General features: G+C 46.7%; 1 protein-coding gene across 1 annotated transcript in view; it reads left to right on the top strand.

The window, feature by feature from the left end:
• Window positions 1–24,744, top strand: part of LOC109879884 (SH3 domain-binding protein 5) — a 38,118-nt gene that overhangs the window by 2,708 nt on the left and 10,666 nt on the right. Inside the window, exons 2-3 of the mRNA XM_031789017.1 lie at window positions 9,262–9,324; window positions 16,188–16,316. Of these exons, the coding sequence (XP_031644877.1) occupies window positions 9,262–9,324; window positions 16,188–16,316 (192 nt within the window). The remainder of the gene's footprint in view (window positions 1–9,261; window positions 9,325–16,187; window positions 16,317–24,744) is intronic.

The raw sequence follows: 24,744 nt of genomic DNA, 5'->3' as shown, positions 1-24,744 counted from the left end.
CGGTAGGACCCAACTTCCTCTGCAAGTGCTTGTGCCTCCACTTTGGCCACAGGATCGTTGATTGTCTGTCTGGCTTCCAGTAATGCCTCCCGAACCTCAGAAGCCTGATACTGTTACGATCGTTTAGAGATAAATTAGACCAAGGTGTAGCATGGTAGGCAAACTTCTTACTTTTATTAAAAATGAACACTAAAAATAAATAAAAAATGCAAAACCGAACATAAAGTTCTGCAGGGCTATACAGCAACTGTGCAAAAACAATATCCCACAAACTCAGGTGGAAAACAGGCTGCCTAAGTATAATTCCCAATCAGAGACAACTATAGACTCTGATTGGGAACCATACCTGGCCAACAAAGAAATAGAACACATAGATTGCCCACCCTAGTCACACCCTGACCTAACCAAAATAGAGAATAAAAAGGATCTCTAAGGTCAGGGCGTGACAGATACCTGATTGCATGAACACTTTGAAGCCTACTCTCTCATCTTGTGTCGCTCCATGACTTCACAGTGACAGATACCTGATTGCATGAACACTTTGAAGCCTACTCTCTCATCTTGTGTCGCTCCATGACTTCAAAGTGACAGATACCTGATTGCATGAACACCTTGGAGCCTACTCTCTCATCTTGTGTCGCTCCATGACTTCACAGTGACAGATACCTGATTGCATGAACACCTTGGAGCCTACTCTCTCATCTTGTGTCGCTCCATGACTTCACAGTGACAGATACCTGATTGCATGAACACCTTGGAGCCTACTCTCTCATCTTGTGTCGCTCCATGACTTCACAGTGACAGATACCTGATTGCATGAACACCTTGGAGCCTACTCTCTCATCTTGTGTCGCTCCATGACTTCACAGTGACAGATACCTGATTGCATGAACACCTTGGAGCCTACTCTCTCATCTTGTGTCGCTCCATGACTTCACAGTGACAGATACCTGATTGCATGAACACCTTGGAGCCTACTCTCTCATCTTGTGTCGCTCCATGACTTCACAGTGACAGATACCTGATTGCATGAACACCTTGGAGCCTACTCTCTCATCTTGTGTCGCTCCATGACTTCACAGTGACAGATACCTGATTGCATGAACACCTTGGAGCCTACTCTCTCATCTTGTGTCGCTCCATGACTTCACAGTGACAGATACCTGATTGCATGAACACCTTGGAGCCTACTCTCTCATCTTGTGTCGCTCCATGACTTCACAGTGACAGATACCTGATTGCATGAACACCTTGGAGCCTACTCTCTCATCTTGTGTCGCTCCATGACTTCACAGTGACAGATACCTGATTGCATGAACACCTTGGAGCCTACTCTCTCATCTTGTGTCGCTCCATGACTTCACAGTGACAGATACCTGATTGCATGAACACCTTGGAGCCTACTCTCTCATCTTGTGTCGCTCCATGACTTCACAGTGACAGATACCTGATTGCATGAACACCTTGGAGCCTACTCTCTCATCTTGTGTCGCTCCATGACTTCACAGTGACAGATACCTGATTGCATGAACACCTTGGAGCCTACTCTCTCATCTTGTGTCGCTCCATGACTTCACAGTGACAGATACCTGATTGCATGAACACCTTGGAGCCTACTCTCTCATCTTGTGTCGCTCCATGACTTCACAGTGACAGATACCTGATTGCATGAACACCTTGGAGCCTACTCTCTCATCTTGTGTCGCTCCATGACTTCACAGTGACAGATACCTGATTGCATGAACACCTTGGAGCCTACTCTCTCATCTTGTGTCGCTCCATGACTTCACAGTTATGTTCAGGTGTTTCTTCAAAACACTCCATCTTTATGTGCCAGCTGAAAAGAAGGTGAAGAGCTTTTACACATGTCTAAAAAACCCAACTGCATCTTTTGAAGATTTGGCAGCATCTGCATGACAAGGTTTAGAGTATGTGCTCCACATGGGATGAACATGGCTCTGGGATGTTTTTGGAGCAGTCTGGCTTGTACCCCTTGGTGCTTGCCCTTCATGTTGACCCCATTATCATAAGCTTGCCCTCTGCGATCTTCAAATGGAATCTTCAGCTCGTTCAGCTTATCTAAGATGACAGTTGACAGATTCAAGCCTGTTGTAACTCAACATTCACAAAGCCCGAGGAAGTGCTCCTTGATCTCTGACTTTCTTTTTAAAGCCAAGCTTCTCAGAATAATAGACATTTGTTCCGGGTGACTAATGTCGGGTGTACAGTCCAAGATAAATGGAGAAGTACTTTGAGTCTCTTACTTGAGTCACTATTGCTTCCAGAATCTTGTCACTCACAATCTGTATCAGCTCATTCTGTGTGCGCTTCCCAAGGTAATGAGCATGCGTCTCTCCATTTTAAATTTTTGCTGAGATTATTTAGCATAACGGGGTTACATTTTGCCAGTAATTCAACGTCTTTTAGGAACTTTCCATTATCTGGTTGGAAGAGTTTTGTCTGATGAACCCTTGAATGCTAGGTTTCTTTCAGACAGAGACTGGGGGATACTTATTAAACGTGTAAGGACATCCCACCATCTCTTTCTTTCAGACTACAAAATTGTAATTTGTATCAAATCAAATCAAATGTTATTAGTCACATGCGCCGAATACACCTTTCAGTGTGATGCTTACTTACAAGCCCCTAACCGACAGTGCTGTTTAAAAAAAAAATCTGGTCAAGACTCTGTCCCCGATTTAGGCGCAGATCAAGTTCTCTCCACTTAATCATATTATCTGTGTGTTCAGGACGACCCTCATGGTGTTTCAGAATGGCGTTGATATTTTACCAGTCATTCACGCCTTCATTTATTATTTTGTAGTCTTCTGTAGAAAAGAGCTTACAGCAAAAACAATAGACAGTGTTGTTTTTGATTGATTATGAAAGCCAGCTGGTCATCTTTTCCCCATTTAGCCAGCTGGTCATCTTTTCCCCATTTAGCCAGCTGGTCATCTTTTCCCCATTTAGCCAGCTGGTCATCTTTTCCCCATTTAGCCAGCTGGTCATCTTTTCCCCATTTAGCCAGCTGGTCATCTTTTCCCCATTTAGCCAGCTGGTCATCTTTTCCCCATTTAGCCAGCTGGTCATCTTTTCCCCATTTAGCCAGCTGGTCATCTTTTCCCCATTTAGCCAGCTCCTGGTAATATTTTCCCCATTTAGCCAGCTGGTCATCTTTTCCCCATTTAGCCAGCTCCTGGTAATCTTTTCCCCATTTAGCCAGCTCCTGGTCATCTTTTCCCCATTTAGCCAGCTCCTGGTCATCTTTTCCCCATTTAGCCAGCTCCTGGTCATCTTTTCCCCATTTAGCCAGCTCCTGGTCATCTTTCCCCATTTAGCCAGCTCCTGGTCATCTTTTCCCCATTTAGCCATCTGTCTCTGTAATAAGCCTGAAGGAAACCTCTTCTAGACTTGTCTTTAGGGTAAGAGAAATCCAGTCCTAGTTTGAATGGACCTCTGAGCACCAACTCAGTCCTCATAAAGTCTGTTAAGACTGGAGACCAATCAGCTGGGTCATTTAGTGGAGCAGCAACTCAGTCCTCATAAAGTCTGTTAAGACTGGGGACCAATCAGCTGGGTCATTTGGTGGAGCAGCAACTCAGTCCTCATACAGTCTGTTAAGACTGGGGACCAATCAGCTGGGTCATTTGGTGGAGCAGCAACTCAGTCCTCATACAGTCTGTTAAGACTGGGGACCAATCAGCTGGGTCATTTGGTGGAGCAGCAACTCAGTCCTCATACAGTCTGTTAAGACTGGGGACATATCAGCTGGGTCATTTGGTGGAGCAGCAACTCAGTCCTCATACAGTCTGTTAAGACTGGGGACCAATCAGCTGGGTCATTTGGTGGAGCAGCAACTCAGTCCTCATAAAGTCTGTTAAGACTGGGGACATATCAGCTGGGTCATTTGGTGGAGCAGCAACTCAGTCCTCATAAAGTCTGTTAAGACTGGGGACATATCAGCTGGGTCATTTGGTGGAGCAGCAACTCAGTCCTCATACAGTCTGTTAAGACTGGGGACCAATCAGCTGGGTCATTTGGTGGAGCAGCAACTCAGTCCTCATACAGTCTGTTAAGACTGGGGACCAATCAGCTGGGTCATTTGGTGGAGCAGCAACTCAGTCCTCATACAGTCTGCTAAGACTGGGGACCAATCAGCTGGGTCATTTGGTGGAGCAGCAACTCAGTCCTCATACAGTCTGTTAAGACTGGAGACCAATCAGCTGGGTCATTTGGTGGAGCAGCAACTGTTCTATTAGGGTCTGAGCTGCTTGTATCTGGTGCTGGCTGGACACCTCTGGTTGTACTAGTACTGGCTGAGGCTGCCTGTACTTCACCTGGGTCTGTGTACTGGCTGAGGCTGCCTGTACTTCACCTGGGTCTGTGTACTGGCTGAGGCTGCCTGTACTTCATCTGGGTCTGTGTACTGGCTGAGGCTGCCTGTACTTCACCTGGGTCTGTGTACTGGCTGAGGCTGCCTGTACTTCACCTGGGTCTGTGTACTGGCTGAGGCTGCCTGTACTTCACCTGGGTCTGTGTACTGGCTGAGGCTGCCTGTACTTCACCTGGGTCTGTGTATTGGCTGAGGCTGCCTGTACTTCACCTGGGTCTGTGTATTGGCTGAGGCTGCCTGTACTTCACCTGGGTCTGTGTACTGGCTGAGGCTGCCTGTACTTCACCTGGGTCTGTGTACTGGCTGAGGCTGCCTGTACTTCACCTGGGTCTGTGTACTGGCTGAGGCTGCCTGTACTTCACATGGGTCTGTGTACTGGCTGAGACTGCCTGTACTGGGTCTGTGTTAGTACTTGCTGAAGAAGACTGTATTGGGTCTGTGTTAGTATTTGCTGAAGACGGCTGTACTGGGTCGGTGTTAGTATTTGCTGAAGAAGACTGTACTGGGTCTGTGTTAGTACTGGCTGAGGCTGGATGTGGATCAACTGAGTCTGTGTTAGTACTGGCTGAGGCTGGATGTGGATCAACTGAGTCTGTGTTAGTACTGGCTGAGGCTGGATGTGGATCAACTGAGTCTGTGTTAGTACTGGCTGATTATCCAGCATCTCCTCGACTGACAAACTTAAGCACCTGTAAATTATAGATAACAATACTTAATACTTGTATTCATTTTATCGGCTGCATCAGCGCCATTCAAAATGGCTCCCCCAGATTTAATTTTATAAATTTTGAAATATAAAATATTATTTATACTATGGCTTGGCTGAATACTTAATGGTTATTATTTACTGAGGGATGTGCATCCGTATTGCCCAGTATGCCCAGATAATCAACATTTTAAATTCAATATATACATCACTAGTCAATGGCAATCCATTGCTTTCCGTATTGCATTAGTCCAAAGTTGTAAGTAAACCTTGACTGAGAGACTAGATAATCATTGGCTTGTTTTAAAATGATGTGCGCCTATGACGAGAGTCATCACACCCATATATTGTCTGGACTGGTCCCCACAGAGGTTGCTGCTGGAAATCGCGAGTTTCATTTCGTGCATATAAACCCATGTTCACGCGCAACACGGTTATCTTTCCCGAGCTGCAGTTATAAACACCGTTGTCCGTTGGCGTTTATCCAACGTAATAAATAGTTGTATTTCACTCTCACTTTTGTCAGGCACAAAGAAACAAAACACAGCCCTGGAAGTGGCTGGCAAGCAAGACAGACAGACCAAGAGATACACTGCACAGCTAGGTGAGCAAGACAGACAGACTAGAGAGAGATGCACTGCCCAGCTAGGTGAGCAAGGCAGACAGACCAAGAGATGCACTGCCCAGCTAGGTTAGCAAGACAGACAGACCAAGAGATGCACTGCCCAGCTAGGTGAGCAAGACAGACAGACTAGAGAGAGATGCACTGCCCAGCTAGGTGAGCAAGACAGACAGACCAAGAGATGCACTGCACAGCTAGGTGAGCAAGACAGACAGACCAAGAGATGCACTGCCCAGCTAGGTGAGCAAGACAGACAGACTAGAGAGAGAGATGCACTGCCCAGCTAGGTGAGCAAGACAGACAGACTAGAGAGAGAGATGCACTGCCCAGCTAGAGCAAGACAGACAGACCAAGAGATGCACTGCCCAGCTAGGTTAGCAAGACAGACAGACCAAGAGATGCACTGCACAGCTAGGTGAGCAAGACAGACAGACCAAGAGATGCACTGCCCAGCTAGGTGAGCAAGACAGACAGACTAGAGAGAGAGATCCACTGGCCAGCTAGGTGAGCAAGACAGACAGACTAGAGAGAGAGATGCACTACCCAGCTAGGTGAGCAAGACAGACAGACCAAGAGATGCACTGCCCAGCTAGGTGAGCAAGACAGACAGACCAAGAGATGCACTGCCCAGCTAGGTTAGCAAGACAGACAGACCAAGAGATGCACTGCCCAGCTAGGTTAGCAAGACAGAGAGACCAAGAGATGCACTGCCCAGCTAGGTTAGCAAGACAGACAGACCAAGAGATGCACTGCCCAGCTAGGTTAGCAAGACAGACAGACCAAGAGATGCACTGCACAGCTAGGTTAGCAAGACAGACAGACCAAGAGATGCACTGCACAGCTAGGTGAGCAAGACAGACAGACTAGAGAGAGAGATGCACTGCACAGCTAGGTGAGCAAGACAGACAGACTAGAGAGAGAGATGCACTGCCCAGCTAGGTTAGCAAGACAGACAGACTAGAGAGAGAGATGCACTGCCCAGCTAGGTGAGCAAGACAGACAGACTAGAGAGAGATGCACTGCCCAGCTAGGTTAGCAAGACAGCCAGACTAGAGAGAGATACACTGCCCAGCTAGGTTAGCAAGACAGACAGACTAGAGAGAGATACACTGCCCAGCTAGGTTAGCAAGACAGACAGACTAGAGAGAGATACACTGCCCAGCTAGCACATCAACTTAACGTTACTGTTATTTGCTTGGAGAGGAGAGAAGACAGGTTTACCTGACTGCTGTTCCTGGGATTCACTTTCATGGTGTTTTTCTGCTTCTCTTTTCATGACCAGATGGATGGTTCCGCTTTATCCCCTCATCCAAGTTGTACACATTGACACCCGCTTTGCCACAAGTGGGAGGTAATTTGTGTAATTTGCGGGGCCCTACGCAATTTGCGTAGTGAGCGTATAGGGTCACCCGGCTCTGGTTCCTACATATACTGGGTACGTGTTGGCTGCTTTTCCTTCACTCTGCGGTCCAACTCATCCCAAACCATCTCAATTGGGTTGAGGTTGGGTGATTGTGGAGGCCAGGCCATCTGATGCAGCACTCCATCACGCTCCTTCTTGGTCAAATAGCCCTTACACAAGCCTGGAGGTGTGTTTTGGGTCATTGTCCCGTTGAAAACAAATGATTGTCCCACTAAGTGCAAACCAGATGGGAAGGCATATCGCTGCAGTAGCCATGCTGGTTAAGTGTGCCTTGAATTCTAAATAAATCACTGACAGTGTCACCAGCAAAGCACCCCCACACAATCACACCTCCTCCTCCATGCTTCACGGTGAGAACCACACATGCGGAGATCATCCGTTCAGTTACATGGCGGTTGGAACCAAAAATCTCAAATTTGGACTCATCAGACTAAAGGACAGATTGCCACCGGTCTAATGTCCAATGTTCGTGTTTCTTGACCCGAGCAAGTCTCTTCTTATTATTGATGTCCTTTAGTAGTGGTTTCTTTTCAGCAATTCAACCATGAAGGCCTGATTCACCCAGTCTCCTCTGAACAGTTGATGTTGAGATGTGTCTGTTTGTCACACCCTGACCTTAGAGAGCCATTTTATTTCTCTATTTGGTTAGGTCAGGGTGTGATTTGGGTTGGGCATTCTATGTTGTCTATTTCTTTGTTTTGGCCGAGTATGGTTCCCAATCAGAGGCAGCAGTCTATCGTTGTCTCTGATTGGGGATCACACTTAGGCAGCTTTTTCCCACCTGTGTTTGTGGGTAGTTATTTTCTGTTTAGTCTCTGTTACCTGACAGAACTGGTCGCTTTCATTTTGTTACTTTGTTCGAGTGTTTTTTGATAATAAAAATAATCATGAACACTTATTGTGACTGCACTTTAAGAAACTTAAAAATGTCTTGAAATTTTCAGAATTGACTGACCTTCATGTCTTAAAGTACTGATGGACTGTCGTTTCTCTTTGCTTATTTGAGCTGTTCTTGTCATAATATGGACCTGGTCTTTTACCAAATAGGGCTCTTCTGTATACCACCCCTACCTTGTCACAACACAACTGATTGGTTCAAACGCAATAAGAAGGAAAGAAATTCCACAAATTAACTTTTAACAAGGCACACCTGTTAATTGAAATGCATTCCAAGTGACTACCTCATGAAGCTGGTTGAGAGAATGCCAAGAGTGTGCAAAGCTGTGATCAAGGTAAAGGGGGGCTACTTTGAAGTATCACACATATAAAATATATTTTGATTTGTTTAACACTTTTTTGGGGGGGTTATTACATGATTCCATATGTGTTATTTCATAGTTTTGATGTCTTCAGAATTTTTCTACAAGGAAAACCCTTGAATGAGTAGGTATGTCCAAACTTTTGACTGGTACTGTGTGTAAGATAGCCTACTATTCCTAATGCGATGATTAGATTGGGATAGTCATAATTTGAAACAACAATATAACAATCACTATTCACAAAATGGAATGTTCAATGCAGTACATAGTGGCGTAGATACCTAGGTTATAGGCTAGGTCAGATACCTATATAGGCTAGATCAGATACCTAGGTTATAGGCTAGGTCAGATACCTATATAGGCTAGATCAGATACCTAGGTTATAGGCTAGGTCAGATACCTATATAGGCTAGATCAGATACCTAGGTTATAGGCTAGATCAGATACCTAGGTTATAGGCTAGATCAGATACCTAGGTTATAGGCTAGATCAGATACCTAGGTTATAGGCTAGATCAGATACCTAGGTTATAGGCTAGATCAGATACCTATATAGGCTAGGTCAGATACCTATATAGGCTAGGTCAGATACCTATATAGGCTAGGTCAGATACCTATATAGGCTAGGTCAGATACCTATATAGGCTAGGTCAGATACCTATATAGGCTAGGTCAGATACCTATATAGGCTAGGTCAGATACCTATATAGGCTAGATCTTTTATAAACACATTCCATGTAATTCTACAACACGTTCTTTTTGCTCTCTATCCTCTCTCTTTTCCTTCCTCTTCATTTTTCTCTCTCCTATCCTTGCCTCCTTCCCTCCTCCCTGTCTCCTGTGTGTTGTGTGTAAACAGGGGGAGTTGGACAAGTTGAACCAGTCTACAGAGGACATCAACCGCTGGGAGACAGAGCTGGAGGTGGGTCTGTGTGCGTTTGTGACAAGAACAGACTTGTCACTTTCTTGGCTATTCCAACCAGTGACCGACCCTTTCTGGTACTGGCCCAAAGCCTTTCATTCCAATCAAATCAAATAACAGCCAATCCCAAATCTGACGTCTTCATTTCCCCCTTAAACCATCTCCTCTTCTGGGTTACATTACAAATACGCTCTTTTCCTCCTCTAAACCACCACCTCTCCTCTTCTGGGTTTCATTGGAAACAGTCTAGAATAGCCAAGTCTAGGTCCAGAAGTCATCTCAACAGCTCCTACCCCCAAAGCCATAAGACTCCTGAACAGCTAATCAAATGGCTACCCAGACTATTTGTGTCGCACCCCCCCCTTTTACACTGCTGCTACTCGCTGTTTATTATCTTTGCATAGTCACTTTAACTCTACCTACATGTACATATTACCTCAATTACCTCGACTAACCGGTGCCCCCGCATATTGACTCTGTACCGGTACCCCCTGTTTATAGCCTCGCTATTGTTATTTACGGCTGCTCTTTAATTATTTGTTACTTTAATTTCTTATTTTTTACTTAACACATATTTTTCTTAAAACTGCATTGTTGGTCAAGGGCTTGTGCATGTGACCAGATAAAATTTAATTTGATTTGATTTGAAATATGCTAGAGAGGGGGAAGGAGGGAGAGGGAAGGGAGAGAGGGAAGGGGGAAGGAGGGAGAGGGAAGGGAGAGAGGTAAGGGGGAGAGGGAGAGGGAAGAGGGAGAGAGGGAAGGGGGAGAGAGGGAGAGAGGGAAGAGGGAGAGAGGGAAGGGGGAGAGAGGGAGAGAGGGTAGGGGGAGAGGGGGAGAGAGGGAAGAGGGAGAGAGAGAAGGGGGAGAGAGGGAGAGAGGGAAGGGGGAGAGAGGGAGAGAGGGTAGGGGGAGAGAGGGAGAGGGAAGAGGGAGAGAGGGAAGGGGGAGAGAGGGAGAGAGGGAAGGGGGAGAGAGGGAGAGAGGGTAGGGGGAGAGGGGGAGAGAGGGAAGAGGGAGAGAGAGAAGGGGGAGAGGGAGAGAGGGAGAAGAAGAGAGCCAGTTTACTGAAAAGATTGAGTACATGGGGGAAACTTCAGCATATTCCTTGTATTTCAGGAAGAAAATCTTGTTATACACATACAGATGTAATGCCTGTATTATACACATATGTTGTGTTGTTGTATATTTCCAGGAAGCTAATTCAGAGAAAGAGAATGGCTGAAAGGGAGGTATGCGAAGTATGTCAAGTTGTTTACGTTATAAACAAAAGGTGACTCTCTGAGCCCCCCTAGATCCCCCTGTAGGGTAGACGGGCCTGTGTGGCCTCTCTCTCTCTCTGTCTTGCCGTCTGACCAATAAACCCTAGGTCTACTCTCTCTCTCTCTGTCTTGCCGTCTGACCATTAAACCCTAGGTCTACTCTCTCTCTGTCTTGCCGTCTGACCAATAAACCCTAGGTCTACTCTCTCTCTCTGTCTTGCCGTCTGACCATTAAACCCTAGGTCTACTCTCTCTCTCTCTGTCTTGCCGTCTGACCAATAAACCCTAGGTCTACTCTCTCTCGCTGTCTTGCTGTCTGACCTTTAAACCCTAGGTCTACTCTCGCTCTCTGAGCAGCAGCTATTAGAAAGACATTTGGATTACTGTTAGGAAGCACAGTATTGTTGGGTCCTGTTTTAAGACTGGGTCAGGGGTCAGGGTACAGGGGTCAGGGGACAAGGGGTCAGGGGACAGGGGCCAGGGGTCAGGGACCAGGGGTCAGGGACTGTGGTTCGAGACATTGGCTTGGTGGAACACAAAAACAACTTCAGGAAGCTACGTTTCAACATCAGGAGTTCATTGGTCAGTATTGGGTTAAACATGTTTCAGATAACTGATTTAATAGGTGTTCTTTTCCAGAGAGACAAACTATCAGCATGTTTATTGTAAACATTGCTCCTCAGTGGATGTCACAGATACCTCATATCTCCATCACCCATGAAGTGTTCTGAGGCTGGTTATGGCACACATCAACTTCATCATCCCAGACATCCTAGACCCACTCCAACTTGCATACCGCCCCCAAGAGATCCATAGACGATGCAATCTCAATTGTTCTCCACACTGCCCTCACCCACCTAGATATGAGGAACACCTATGTGAGAATGCTGTTCATTGACTACAGCTCAGCGTTCAACACCATTGTCCCCTCCAAGCTCGTCACCAAGCTTAGGATCATGGGACTGAACCCCTCCCTCTGAAACTGGATCCTGGACTTCCTGATGAGCCGACCCCAGGTGGTGAGGGTAGGCAACATCACCTCGTCACGCTGACCCTCAACACGGGGGTCCCACAGGGGTGCGCATTTAGTCCCCTCCTGTACTCCCTGTTCACCAAAGACTGCGTGGCCAGGCACGATTCCAACGCCATCATTAATTTTGCTGACGACACTACGGTGGTATGGCCTGATCATTGACAACGATGAGACAGCCTATAGGGAGGAGGTCAATGACCTGACAGTGTGGTGCCAGGACAACAACCTCTCCCTCAACGTCAGTAAGACCAAAGAGCTAATCATGGACTACAGGAAACAGAGGTCCGAGCACGTCCCCATCCACATCGACGGGGCTGCGGTGGAGCGGGTCGAGAGTTCCTCTGTGTCCAAATCACTAAGAACTTAAAATGGTCTACACAAACGAGCGTAGTTGTGAAGAAGGCCCGACAGCACCTTTTCCCCCTCAGGAGGTTGAAAAGGTTTGGCATGGGCCCTTCAAATCCTCAAAAACGTTCTACAGCTGTACGGCTGAGGGCATCTTGACTGGCTGCAACATCGCTTGGTATGGGAATAGCACCGCTCTCGATAGCATGGCGCTACAGAGTGTGGTGCGGACAGCCCAGTACTTCCCCGGGGATGAGCTCCTTGCCATCCAGGACCTCTCTATATCAGGAGGTGTGAAAGGAAGACCAAGAAAATCATTAAAGACTCCAACCAACCAACCCATAGATTGTTTTCTCTGCTTCCGCACGGCAAGCGGTGACGGTGCATCAAGTCTGACTCCAAAACAGGCTCCTGAACAGCTTCTATCCCCATGTCATGAGACTGCTAAATAGCTAACTAAATATAACTAAATAGCTAACTAAATAGAACTAAATAGAACTAAATAGCTAACTAAATAGAACTAAATAGCTAACTAAATAGAACTAAATAGCTAACTAAATATCTAACTAAATAGCTAACTAAATAGCTAACTAAATAGAACTAAATAGCTAACCAAATAGCTAACCAAATAGCTAACTAAATAGCTAACTAAATAGCTAACTAAATAGCTAACTAAATAGAACTAAATAGCTAACTAAATAGAACTAAATAGCTAACTAAATATAACTAAATAGCTAACAAAATATAACTAAATATAACTAAATAGAACTAAATAGAACTAAATAGCTAACTAAATAGAACTAAATAGCTAACTAAATATCTAACTAAATAGCTAACTAAATAGCTAACCAAATAGAACTAAATAGCTAACAAAATAGCTAACTAAGTAGAACTAAATAGCTAACTAAATAGCTAACTAAATTGAACTAAATAGCTAACTAAATATAACTAAATAGCTAACTAAATAGAACTAAATAGCTAACTAAATAGAACTAAATAGAACTAAATAGCGAACTAAATAGCTAACAAAATGGCTACATGGACTATCTGGGGTTGACCTTTGTATTTTTGCACTGTCTCAATACACACTCACAGGGCCCTACACACTCACAGGGCCCTACACACTCACAGGGCCCTACACACTCACAGGGCCCTACACACTCACAGGGCCCTACACACTCCGCACACTGATACTCCAACACACATACAAACACTCACTCCATCATTCGCTCAACACACACACATAATATGAATCAAATCAAATCAAATCAAATCATACATTGACACTGACTCTGCACACACACACCCACTCACATACAATCATCATATACGCTGCTGCTACTCTGTTTATCATATATCCTGATGCCTAGTCACCTTACATCACCACCTTATCTACCTCCATCACTCCCACTATACATATCTACCACCATCACTCCAGTATCCCTGTCCCCTTACCCCTCTACATATCTACCTCCATCACTCCAGTATCCCTGTCCCCTCAACATATCTACCTCTATCGATCCAGTATCCCTGTCCCCTCTACATATCTACCTCCATCACTCCAGTATCCCTGTCCCCTCTACATATCTACCTCCATCACTCCAGTATCCCTGTCTCCTATACATATCTACCTCCATCACTCCAGTATCCCTGTCACCTTACCCCTATACATATCTACCTCCATCACTCCAATATCCCTGTCCCCTTACCCCTCTACATATCTACCTCCATCACTCCAATATCCCTGTCCCCTTACCCCTCTACATATCTACCTCCATCACTCCAATATCCCTGTCCCCTTACCCCTCTACATATCTACCTCCATCACTCCAATATCCCTGTCCCCTTACCCCTCTACATATCTACCTCCATCACTCCAGTATCCCTGTCCCCTTACCCCTCTACATATCTACCTCCATCACTCCAATATCCCTGTCCCCTTACCCCTCTACATATCTACCTCCATCACTCCAATATCCCTGTCCCCTTACCCCTCTACATATCTACCTCCATCACTCCAGTATCCCTGTCCCCTTACCACTCTACATATCTACCTCTATCACTCCAGTATCCCTGTCCCCTTACCCCTATACATATCTACCTCCATCACTCCAGTATCCCTGTCCCCTCTACATATCTACCTCCATCACTCCAGTATCCCTGTCCCCTTACCCCTCTACATATCTACCTCTATCGATCCAGTATCCCTGTCCCCTTACCCCTCTACATATCTACCTCTATCGATCCAGTATCCCTGTCCCCTTACCCCTATACATATCTACCTCTATCACTCCAGTATCCCTGTCCCCTTACCCCTATACATATCTACCTCTATCACTCCAGTATCCCTGTCCCCTTACCCCTATACATATCTACCTCTATCACTCCAGTATCCCTGTCCCCTTACCCCTATACATATCTACCTCCATCACTCCAGTATCCCTGTCCCCTTACCACTCTACATATCTACCTCTATCACTCCAGTATCCCTGTCCCCTTACCCCTATACATATCTACCTCTATCACTCCAGTATCCCTGTCCCCTTACCCCTATACATATCTACCTCCATCACTCCAATATCCCTGTCCCCTTACCCCTCTACATATCTACCTCTATCGATCCAGTATCCCTGTACATTGTCAATATGACACTGGACCTGATTGACCCTGTATAATAGTATGATTACTTTATCATGTTCCTCTTGTTGTTATATCTTGTGTGTTATTATTTTTTTGTGTTATATTGTTATTCATTATTGTATTGTTGGGGTTAGAGTTTGCAAGAAAGGCATTTCACTGTACTTGTGCATGTGACATTAAAACTTTAAACTTGATTGAAACGTGAAACCGCAGAAACCATTGAGGAAGTGTGACGATGTCACAGGAAGCTAGTTTCCCCTCAATGCTCCCTTCTCTCCCCCTCTCTTCTCCCCTCCATCTCTCCCCCTTTCTTCTCCCCCCTCTCTTCTCCCTTTCTTCTCTCCCCCTCTCTTCTCCCCTCCATCTCTCCCCCTTTCTTCTCCCCCCTCTCTTCTCCCTTTCTTCTCTCCCCCTCTCTTCTCCCCTCCATCTCTCCCCCTCTCTTTTCCCCTCCATCTCTCCCTCTCTCTTCTCCCCTCCATCTCTCCCCCTCTCATTTTCCATCCATCTCTCCCCCTCTTTTCCCCTCCATGTCTCCCCCTCCATCTCTCCCTCTCTCTTCTCCCCTCCATCTCTCACCCTCTCTTCTCCCCTCCATCTCTCTCTCTCTCTCTTCCCCTCCATCTCTCCCTCTCTCTTCTCCCCTCCATCTCTCTCTCTCTCTCTTTTCCCCTCCATCTCTCCCTCTCTCTTCTCCCCTCCATCTCTCCCCCTCTCTTCCCCTCCATCTCTCCCTCTCTCTTCCCCTCCATCTCTCCCCCTCTCTTCCCCTCCATCTCTCCCCCTCTCTTCCCCTCCATGTCTCCCCCTCTCTTTTTCCCTCCATTTTCCCTCCTCTCTTCCTACCCTCTCCCTTTCTGGGGACAAGATGCAGGTGTTACAGCCCTTAAATCTAGGATGACCACATTTAAGATACCCAAATGCGGGACAACGGGATGATTTCGAGGAACAGATTAGTAGCCTACAGGAATGTGGGACTGTCCATCACAATCAGGGACATGTGTTAACTTTACATTAATCTGATTCACAAAGTTGGCGCCATACACACACTCCTCTTTGACAGGGAGAGAGACATTTCTCAGCCCCTAATTTTAGACATTGTGACGCAGGGACCGAGAGAAGGGATTCTCCCCTGTAATATTTCCACGAATATGTAACAGCATAGGGGTAATGTTCCTGTCTGCAGACTGGTGGTGTGTGTGTGTGGTGCCAACTTTGTGAATCAGATTCATGTAAAGTTACCATGCTAGGTTAAGTGAGTTAGTGTTGTATTGAGTTTGACACAGCTCTTTTGAGGAAAAAGCCTGACTTTCTCAGTTCTGTGAATCGGGATGGAGAGGAGAAAACACCTTCCTAAACAAAGCAGCACAGACATGGCTACATGGACACTCATACAGTGTCAATACACTCTGACGAACACCCTGTCTGTTGTCATAGTGACAATATAACATGACACTGTGTATAGATGAACACTCTGTCTGTTGTCATGGTGACAATAGAACAGGATAGAATGTGACACATATACGGTTCCTGGAGATTTGTTGGTGTTTTACTAACGGGTGTGTGTGTGTGTGTGTGTGTAGGACTGTCGTCAGAGGTTCCGCGCGGTGCTGGTGGAAGCCACAGTGAAGCTGGATGAGCAGGTGAAGAGGATCGGCAGAGCTGTAGAAGACTCCAAACCTTACTGGGAGGCCAGGAGAGTGGCCAGACAGGTACACACACACACACATATATACACACACACACACACACACACATATACACACACACACACACACACACACACACACACACACACACACACACACACACACAGGTAGAACCCTTTTGAGTTCCATGTAGAACCCTTTTGAGTTCCATGTAGAACCCTTTTGAGTTCCATGTAGAACCCTTTTCAAAGAGAGTTCTACATGGAACCCAAAAGAGTTCTACCTGGAACCAAAAAGGGGTCTCCTGTGGGGACGGCCAAAGAACCCTTTTGGGCAGGCCTGGGTTATACAGGCCACATGAGAGGAACATTTGAAAGAGAACACACACACACACACAAGGACTTTAAAGCCAGAGGAGAAGTCACATTGATTCTATTTATAACTCTGTCACACCACCTCTAAATCAGACTGATCACACACTGCTACTCACACACGCGCGCACACACACACACACACAGTTTCTCTGTCAGCTAGTTGTGAGTAGGGTAGATAGAGAGATGAGTGTGTCAGGTGTTTAATCCCTGCTCGGGGAAGATATCAGAGCTGAGGATGATGTTAAGGAGTTTTAGTATAGCCAATTGGAATTTGTGGTCTGTATATTTTATCATTTCATGTAGGATACCATAAACCCCACAGGCCTTTTTGGGTTGGAGGGTTTGTATTTCGTCCTGTAGTTCATTAAATGTAATTGGAGAATCCAGTAGGTTCTGGTCGTTTTTAACAGTTGATTCTAAGATGTGTATTTCATCATGCATCTATTTATAACTCTGTCACACTCCCACTCTCTAAATCACACACACACACACACACACACACACACACACACACACACACACACACACACACACACACACACACACACACACACACACACACACACACACACACACACACACACAGACACACACACACACACACACACAGACACACAGACACAGGGTCCCTCTGTCCCTTCCTGTCAGCTGCTTGTGAGTAGGGTAGATGAGAGAGAGATGAGTCTCAGGTGTTTAATCCCTCCTTTATTTAACCTCTCTAATCCGGCGTGTGTCCTCTGCCACCCCCTGCCCCTGCCCACCTCCTACAGCTGCTCTGATTGGCTCCTAGCAGCTATTCACAGACACCCAAGGGGGCTTGGTCCATCAACCCTGGCAACAGCCTATGAGAGAGCATCATTTCAGTCATTCAACAAATGACTTGCGTGTGTGTCTGCCAACAAAAAAATATGAGCTGACCTGTCTACGCTTTGATGGGAAAGGGTACAAGCGGACAGAGACTGAGTGTCCTAGGTCCACTGTGTCTACATAGCTGGCCAGTCTACAGTATATAGGGAGTATGTAGATGCCAACTTCAACACGTGAGTGGCAGGATTACAGCCCTTATCTAGCTAGCAGCCCCCAGTGAGCCCAGTCCTATCTAGCTAGCAGCTCCTATCTAGCTAGCGGCTCCTATCTAGCTAGCGGCTCCTATCTAGCTAGCGGCTCCTATCTAGATAGCAGCCCCTATCTAGCTAACAGCCCCTATTTAGCTAGCAGTTCTATCTAGCTAGCAGCCCCTATCTAGCTAGCAGTCCTATCCTAATATCTCTCTCTTCATCACTCAATACCTAGGTTTACCTCCACTGTATTTACATCCTACCATACCTTTGTCTGTACATTATACCTTGAAGCTATTTTATCGCCCCCAGAAACCTCCTTTTACTTTTATGCAGCTGTTCAGGGAAGCTAGAAACCATTATACACAGGCAGTTAGAAAAGCCAAGGCTAGCTTTTTCAAGCAGAAATTTGCTTCCTGCAACACTAACTCTGGGACACTGTAAAGTCCATGGAGAATAAGAACACCTCCTCCCAGCTGCCCACTGCACTGAAGATAGGAAACACTGTCACCACTGATAAATCCACCATAATTGAGAATTTCAATAAGCATTTTTCTACGGCTGGCCATGCTTTCCACCTGGCTACTCCTACCCCGGTCAACAGCACTGCACCCCCCACAGCAACTCGCCCAAGCCTTCCCCATTTCTCCTTCTCCCAAATCCGTTCAGCTGATGTTCTGAAAGAGCTGCAAAATCTGGACCCCTACAAATCAGCCGGGCTAGACAATCTGGACCCTTTCTTTCTAAAATTATCTGCCGAACTTGTTGCCACCCCTATTACTAGCCTGTTCAACCTCTCTTTCGTGTCATCTGAGATTCCCAAAGATTGGAAAGCAGCTGCGGTCATCCCCCTCTTCAAAGGGGGGGACACTCTTGACCCAAACTGCTACAGACCTATATCTATCCTACCATGCCTTTCTAAGGTCTTTGAAAGCCAAGTCAACAAACAGATTACCGACCATTTCGAATCTCACCATACCTTCTCTGCTATGCAATCTGGTTTCAGAGCTGTTCATGGGTGCACCTCAGCCACGCTCAAGGTCCTAAACGATATCTTAACCGCCATCGATAAGAAACATTACTGTGCAGCCGTATTCATTGATCTGGCCAAGGCTTTCGACTCTGTCAATCACCACATCCTCATCGGCAGACTAGACAGCCTTGGTTTCTCAAATGATTGCCTCGCCTGTTTCACCAACTACTTCTCTGATAGAGTATCAGTGTTTCAAATCAGAGGGTCTGCTGTCCGGACCTCTGGCAGTCTCTATGGGGGTGCCACAGGGTTCAATTCTTGGACCGACTCTCTTCTCTGTATACATCAATGAGGTTGCTCTTGCTGATGGTGAGTCTCTGATTCACCTCTACGCAGACGACACCATTCTGTATACTTCTGGCCCTTCTTTGGACACTGTGTTAACAACCCTCCAGGCAAGCTTCAATGCCATACAACTCTCCTTCCGTGGCCTCCAATTGCTCTTAAATACAAGTAAAACTAAATGCATGCTCTTCAACCGATCGCTACCTGCACCTACCCGCCTGTCCAACATCACTACTCTGGACGGCTCTGACTTAGAATACATGGACAACTACAAATACTTAGGTGTCTGGTTAGACTGTAAACTCTCCTTCCAGACCCATATCAAACATCTCCAATCCAAAGTTAAATCTAGAATTGGCTTCATATTTCGCAACAAAGCATCCTTCACTCATGCTGCCAAATATCCCCTTGTAAAACTGACCATCCTACCAATCCTCGACTTTGGCGATGTCATTTACAAAATAGCCTCCAATACCCTACTCAACAAATTGGATGCAGTCTATTACAGTGCAATCCGTTTTGTCACCAAAGCCCCATATACTACCCACCATTGCGACCTGTATGCTCTCGTTGGCTGGTCCTCGCTTCATACTCGTCGCCAAACCCACTGGCTCCATGTCATCTACAAGATCCTGCTAGGTAAAGTCCCCCCTTATCTCAGCTCGCTGGTCACCATAGCATCTCCCACCTGTAGCACACGCTCCAGCAGGTATATCTCTCTAGTCACCCCCAAAACCAATTCTTTCTTTGGCCGACTCTCCTTCCAGTTCTCTGCTGCCAATGACTGGAACGAACTACAAAAATCTCTGAAACTGGAAACACTTATCTCCCTCACTAGCTTTAAGCACCAACTGTCAGAGCAGCTCACAGATTACTGCACCTGTACATAGCCCACCTATAATTTAGCCCAAACAACTACCTCTTTCCCTACTGTATTTATTTTATTTATTTATTTTGCTCCTTTGCACCCCATTATTTTTATTTCTACTTTGCACATTCTTCCACTGCAAATCTACCATTCCAGTGTTTTACTTGCTATATTGTATTTACTTTGCCACCATGGCCTTTTTTTTGCCTTTACCTCCCTTATCTCACCTCATTTGCTCACATCGTATATAGACTTGTTTATACTGTATTATTGACTGTATGTTTGTTTTACTCCATGTGTAACTCTGTGTCGTTGTATGTGTCGAACTGCTTTGCTTTATCTTGGCCAGGTCGCAATTGTAAATGGGAACTTGTTCTCAACTTGCCTACCTGGTTAAATAAAGGTGAAAAAAAATATATATAATCTAGCTAGCAGCCCCTATCTAGCTAGCAGTCCTATCTAGCTAGCAGTCCTATCTAGCCTATCTAGCTAGCAGTCCTATCTAGCTAGCAGTCCTATCTAGCTAGCAGCCCCTATCTAGCTAGCAGTCCTTTCTAGCTAGCAGTCCTTTCTAGCTAGCAGCCCCCATCTAGCTAGCAGCCCCTATCTTTCTAGCTAGCAGCCCCCATCTAGCTAGCAGCCCCTATCTAGCTAGCAGCTCCCATCTAGCTAGCAGCCCCCATCTAGCTAGCAGCCCCTATCTTTCTAGCTAGCAGCCCCCATCTAGCTAGCAGCCCCTATCTAGCTAGCAGCCCCCATCTAGCTAGCAGCCCCTATCTATCTAGCAGCTCCTATCTATCTAGCAGTCCTATCTAGCTAGCAGTCCTATCTAGCTAGCAGTCCTATCTAGCTAACCCTTCTAGTGTTTACTTATGATTCATGTCTGAATTTGCCATTTTTCATATGTGACCTCATTTCTAGAGCCTGATCCAAGAGCTATTTATCTACTACTTATCCTCTCTCCCTCCCTCTCTCTCCCTCCCTCCTTCTCTCCCTCCCTCCCTCTCTCCCTTCTGCCTGCTTGCTGTCCCTCACGCCCGCACCCCCCCTCCTTCTCTCCCTCTGACCCTCTCTCCCTCCCGCCAGCTTGCTGTCCCTCGCTCTCTCTCTCCCTCCCTCGCTCTCTCCTCCTCTGTCTTTCCCTCTGACCCTCACTCCCTCGCTCTCTCCCCCTCTGTCTCTCCACTGACATTCCAATGCGGAGACTAAGAGGAGAGGAGAGGGAGGTTTAGGACCATAGCTCTTCTCAGGAAGCTGTCTATCTGTCTCTCCTTCTCAATTCAATTTAAATTAAGGGCTTTATTGACATGGGAAACACATGTTAACTTTGCCATAGCAAGTGAAATAGATAATTAACAAAAGTGAAATAAACAATCAAATGAACAGTAAACATACTATACTCTACTCTACTCTACCCCACCCTACTCTACCCTACTCTACCCTACTCTACCCCACCCTACTCTACCCTACTCTACTCTACTCTACCCTACTCTACCCCACCCTACTCTACCCTACTCTACTCTACTCTACCCCACCCTACTCTACCCTACTCTACTCTACTCTACCCTACCCTACCCTACTCTACCCTACTCTACCCTACTCTACTCTACCCTACCCTACTCTACCCTACTCTACTCTACTCTACTCTACTCTACTCTACCATACTCACCCTACTCTACTCTACCCTACTCACCCTACTCTACTCTACTCTACTCTACCATACTCACCCTACTCTACTCTACCCTACTCTACTCTACCCTACTCTACTCTACTCTACCCTACTCTACTCTACCATACTCACCCTACTCTACCCTACTCTACTCTACCCTACCCTACTCTACCCTACTCTACTCTACTCTACTCTACCATACTCACCCTACTCTACCCTACTCTACCCTACTCTACTCTACTCTACTCTACCATACTCACCCTACTCTACTCTACCCTACTCTACTCTACTCTACTCTACCCTACTCTACTCTACCATACTCACCCTACTCTACCCTACTCTACTCTACTCTACTCCACCCTACTCTACTCTACTCTACCGTACTCTACTCTACCCCACTCTACCCTACTCTACTCTACCCTACTCTACTCTACTCTACCCTACTCTACTCTACCCTACTCTACCCTACTCTACCCTACTCTACCCCACCCTACTCTACCCTACTCTACTCTACTCTACCCCACCCTACTCTACCCTACTCTACTCTACTCTACCCCACCCTACTCTACCCTACTCTACTCTACCCTACCCTACTCTACTCTACTCTACTCTACTCTACTCTACCATACTCACCCTACTCTACTCTACCCTACTCACCCTACTCTACTCTACTCTACTCTACCATACTCACCCTACTCTACTCTACCCTACTCTACTCTACCCTACTCTACTCTACCCTACTCTACTCTACCATACCACCCTACTCTACCCTACTCTACTCTACCCTACCCTACTCTACCCTACTCTACTCTACTCTACTCTACCATACTCACCCTACTCTACCCTACTCTACCCTACTCTACTCTACTCTACTCTACTCTACTCTACCATACTCACCCTACTCTACTCTACTCTACTCTACTCTACTCTACCCTACTCTACTCTACCATACTCACCCTACTCTACCCTACTCTACTCTACTCTACCCTACTCTACTCTACCGTACTCTACTCTACCCCACTCTACCCTACTCTACTCTACCCTACTCTACTCTACTCTACCCTACTCTACTCTACCCTACTCTACTCTACTCTACCCTACTCTACCCTACTCTACCCTACTCTACTCTACCCTACTCTACTCTACCCCACTCTACCCTACTCTACTCTACTCTACTCTACCCTACTCTACTCTACCCCACTCTACCTACTCTACTCTACTCTACCCTACTCTACTCTACCCCACTCTACCCTACTCTACTCTACCGTACTCTACTCTACCGTACTCTACCCTACCCTACCGTACTCTACTCTACCGTACTCTACTCTACTCTACTCTACCCTACTCTACTCTACCGTACTCTACTCTACCGTACTCTACCCTACCGTACTCTACTCTACCGTACTCTACTCTACCCCACTCTACCCTACTCTACTCTACCGTACTCTACTCTACCGTACTCTACCCTACCGTACTCTTACTCTACCGTACTCTACTCTACCCCACTCTACCCTACTCTACTCTACCGTACTCTACTCTACCCTACTCTACTCTACCCCACTCTACCTTACTCTACCCTACTCTACCCTACTCTACCCTACCCTACCCTACCCTACTCTACACTACTTTACCCTACTTCACATAGTACGGGGGTAGTGTACGAACACACCCACACAAAACACTTCCTGCGGTATGAGCAAGAGAGACGGGAATTCCTGGCGCCTTTCTGTGCCTGTGCTGGGAGATACGTGTGTGTGTGTGTCCATTTTAGACGGAGGTCAAATTTGGTCAGTGGTTTCAGTGGTTCAGAGAAATAATGTTTTTCTTTTGCAGTACTACACACACACATGAGAGAGGGGAAGAGAGAGAGTTGGAATCAGGGAGAGAGGGGAGAGAAGAGGGAGGAATCAGGAAGAGAGGAGAGAGAAGAGGGAGGAATCGGGGAGAGAGGAGAGAGAGAGGAGGAGGAATCAGGGAGAGAGGGGAGAGAAGAGGGAGGAATCAGGAAGAGCGAGAGAGGAGGAATCAGGGAGAGAGGAGAGAGAAGAGGGAGGAATCAGGGAGAGAGGAGAGAGAAGAGTGAGGAATTGGGGAGAGAGGAGAGAGAAGAGGGAGGAATCGGGGAGAGAGGAGAGAGAGAGAAGATGAGGAATCTGGGAGAGAGGAGAGAGAGAGAAGAGGAGCAATCATGGAGAGAGAAGAGGGAGGAATCCGCGAGAGAGAAGGAGAGAGAGGAGGAATCAGGGAGAGAGGAGAGAGAGAGAGAGAGGAGGAATCGGGGAGAGAAGAGGAGAGAGAGGAGGAATCAGGGAGAGAGGAGAGAGAGAGTAGGAATCAGGGAGGGAGGAGAGAGAGAGAGGAGGAATCGGGGAGAGAAGAGGAGAGAGAGAGGAGGAATCAGGGAGAGAGGAGAGAGAGGGGATGAATCAGGGAGAGAGGAGGAGATAAGAGGAGGAATCAGGGAGAGAGCGAGAGTAGGGATCAGGGAGAGAGGAGAGGAGGAATCAGGGAGAGAGAAAAATAAAGATATGGAGAAAGGTAGAGAGAGAGCGAGAGGAGTCAACTTCTGCTTGTCTGTCAAAGAGATTACAATGGACGAGAGGAGAAAAACAGCTCCATCCCTCCACCCCTCTCCCTCCACTTCCACATCTCCCTCCCTCCACCCTCCATTCCTCCACTTCCACATCTCCCTCCCTCCACCCTCCATTCCTCCACTTCCACATCTCACTCCCTCCACTTCCCTCGCCCTCCACCCCTCTCAATCCACTTCCACATATCCCTCCCTCCACTTCCCTCTCCCTCCAACCTCCATTCCTCGACTTCCATAACTCCCTCCCTCCACTTTGGGCTATAGCGCACGGGGAGAGGGAGGCTGGGTTTGGGCTATAGAGGACAGGGAGAGAGAGACTGGGTTTGGGCTGTAGAGGATGGGGAGAGGGAGGCTGGGTTTGGGCTGTAGAGGACAGGGAGAGAGAGGCTGGGTTTGGGCTCTTGAGGATGGGGAGAGAGAGGCTGGGTTTGGGCTATAGAGGACAGGGAGAGAGTGACTGGGTTTGGGCTATAGAGGACAGGGAGAGAGTGACTGGGTTTGGGCTGTAGAGGATGGGGAGAGAGATGCTGGGTTTGGGCTATAGAGGACAGGGAGAGAGTGACTGGGTTTGGGCTCTTGAGGATGGGGAGAGAGAGGCTGGGTTTGGGTTATAG

The sequence above is a fragment of the Oncorhynchus kisutch genome, linkage group LG14 (assembly GCF_002021735.2).
Source record: "Oncorhynchus kisutch isolate 150728-3 linkage group LG14, Okis_V2, whole genome shotgun sequence".
NCBI classification, from domain to species: domain Eukaryota; kingdom Metazoa; phylum Chordata; class Actinopteri; order Salmoniformes; family Salmonidae; genus Oncorhynchus; species Oncorhynchus kisutch.
Note: the sequence above shows the minus strand (reverse complement) of the source record. Positions and strands in the feature narration are given on the sequence as shown.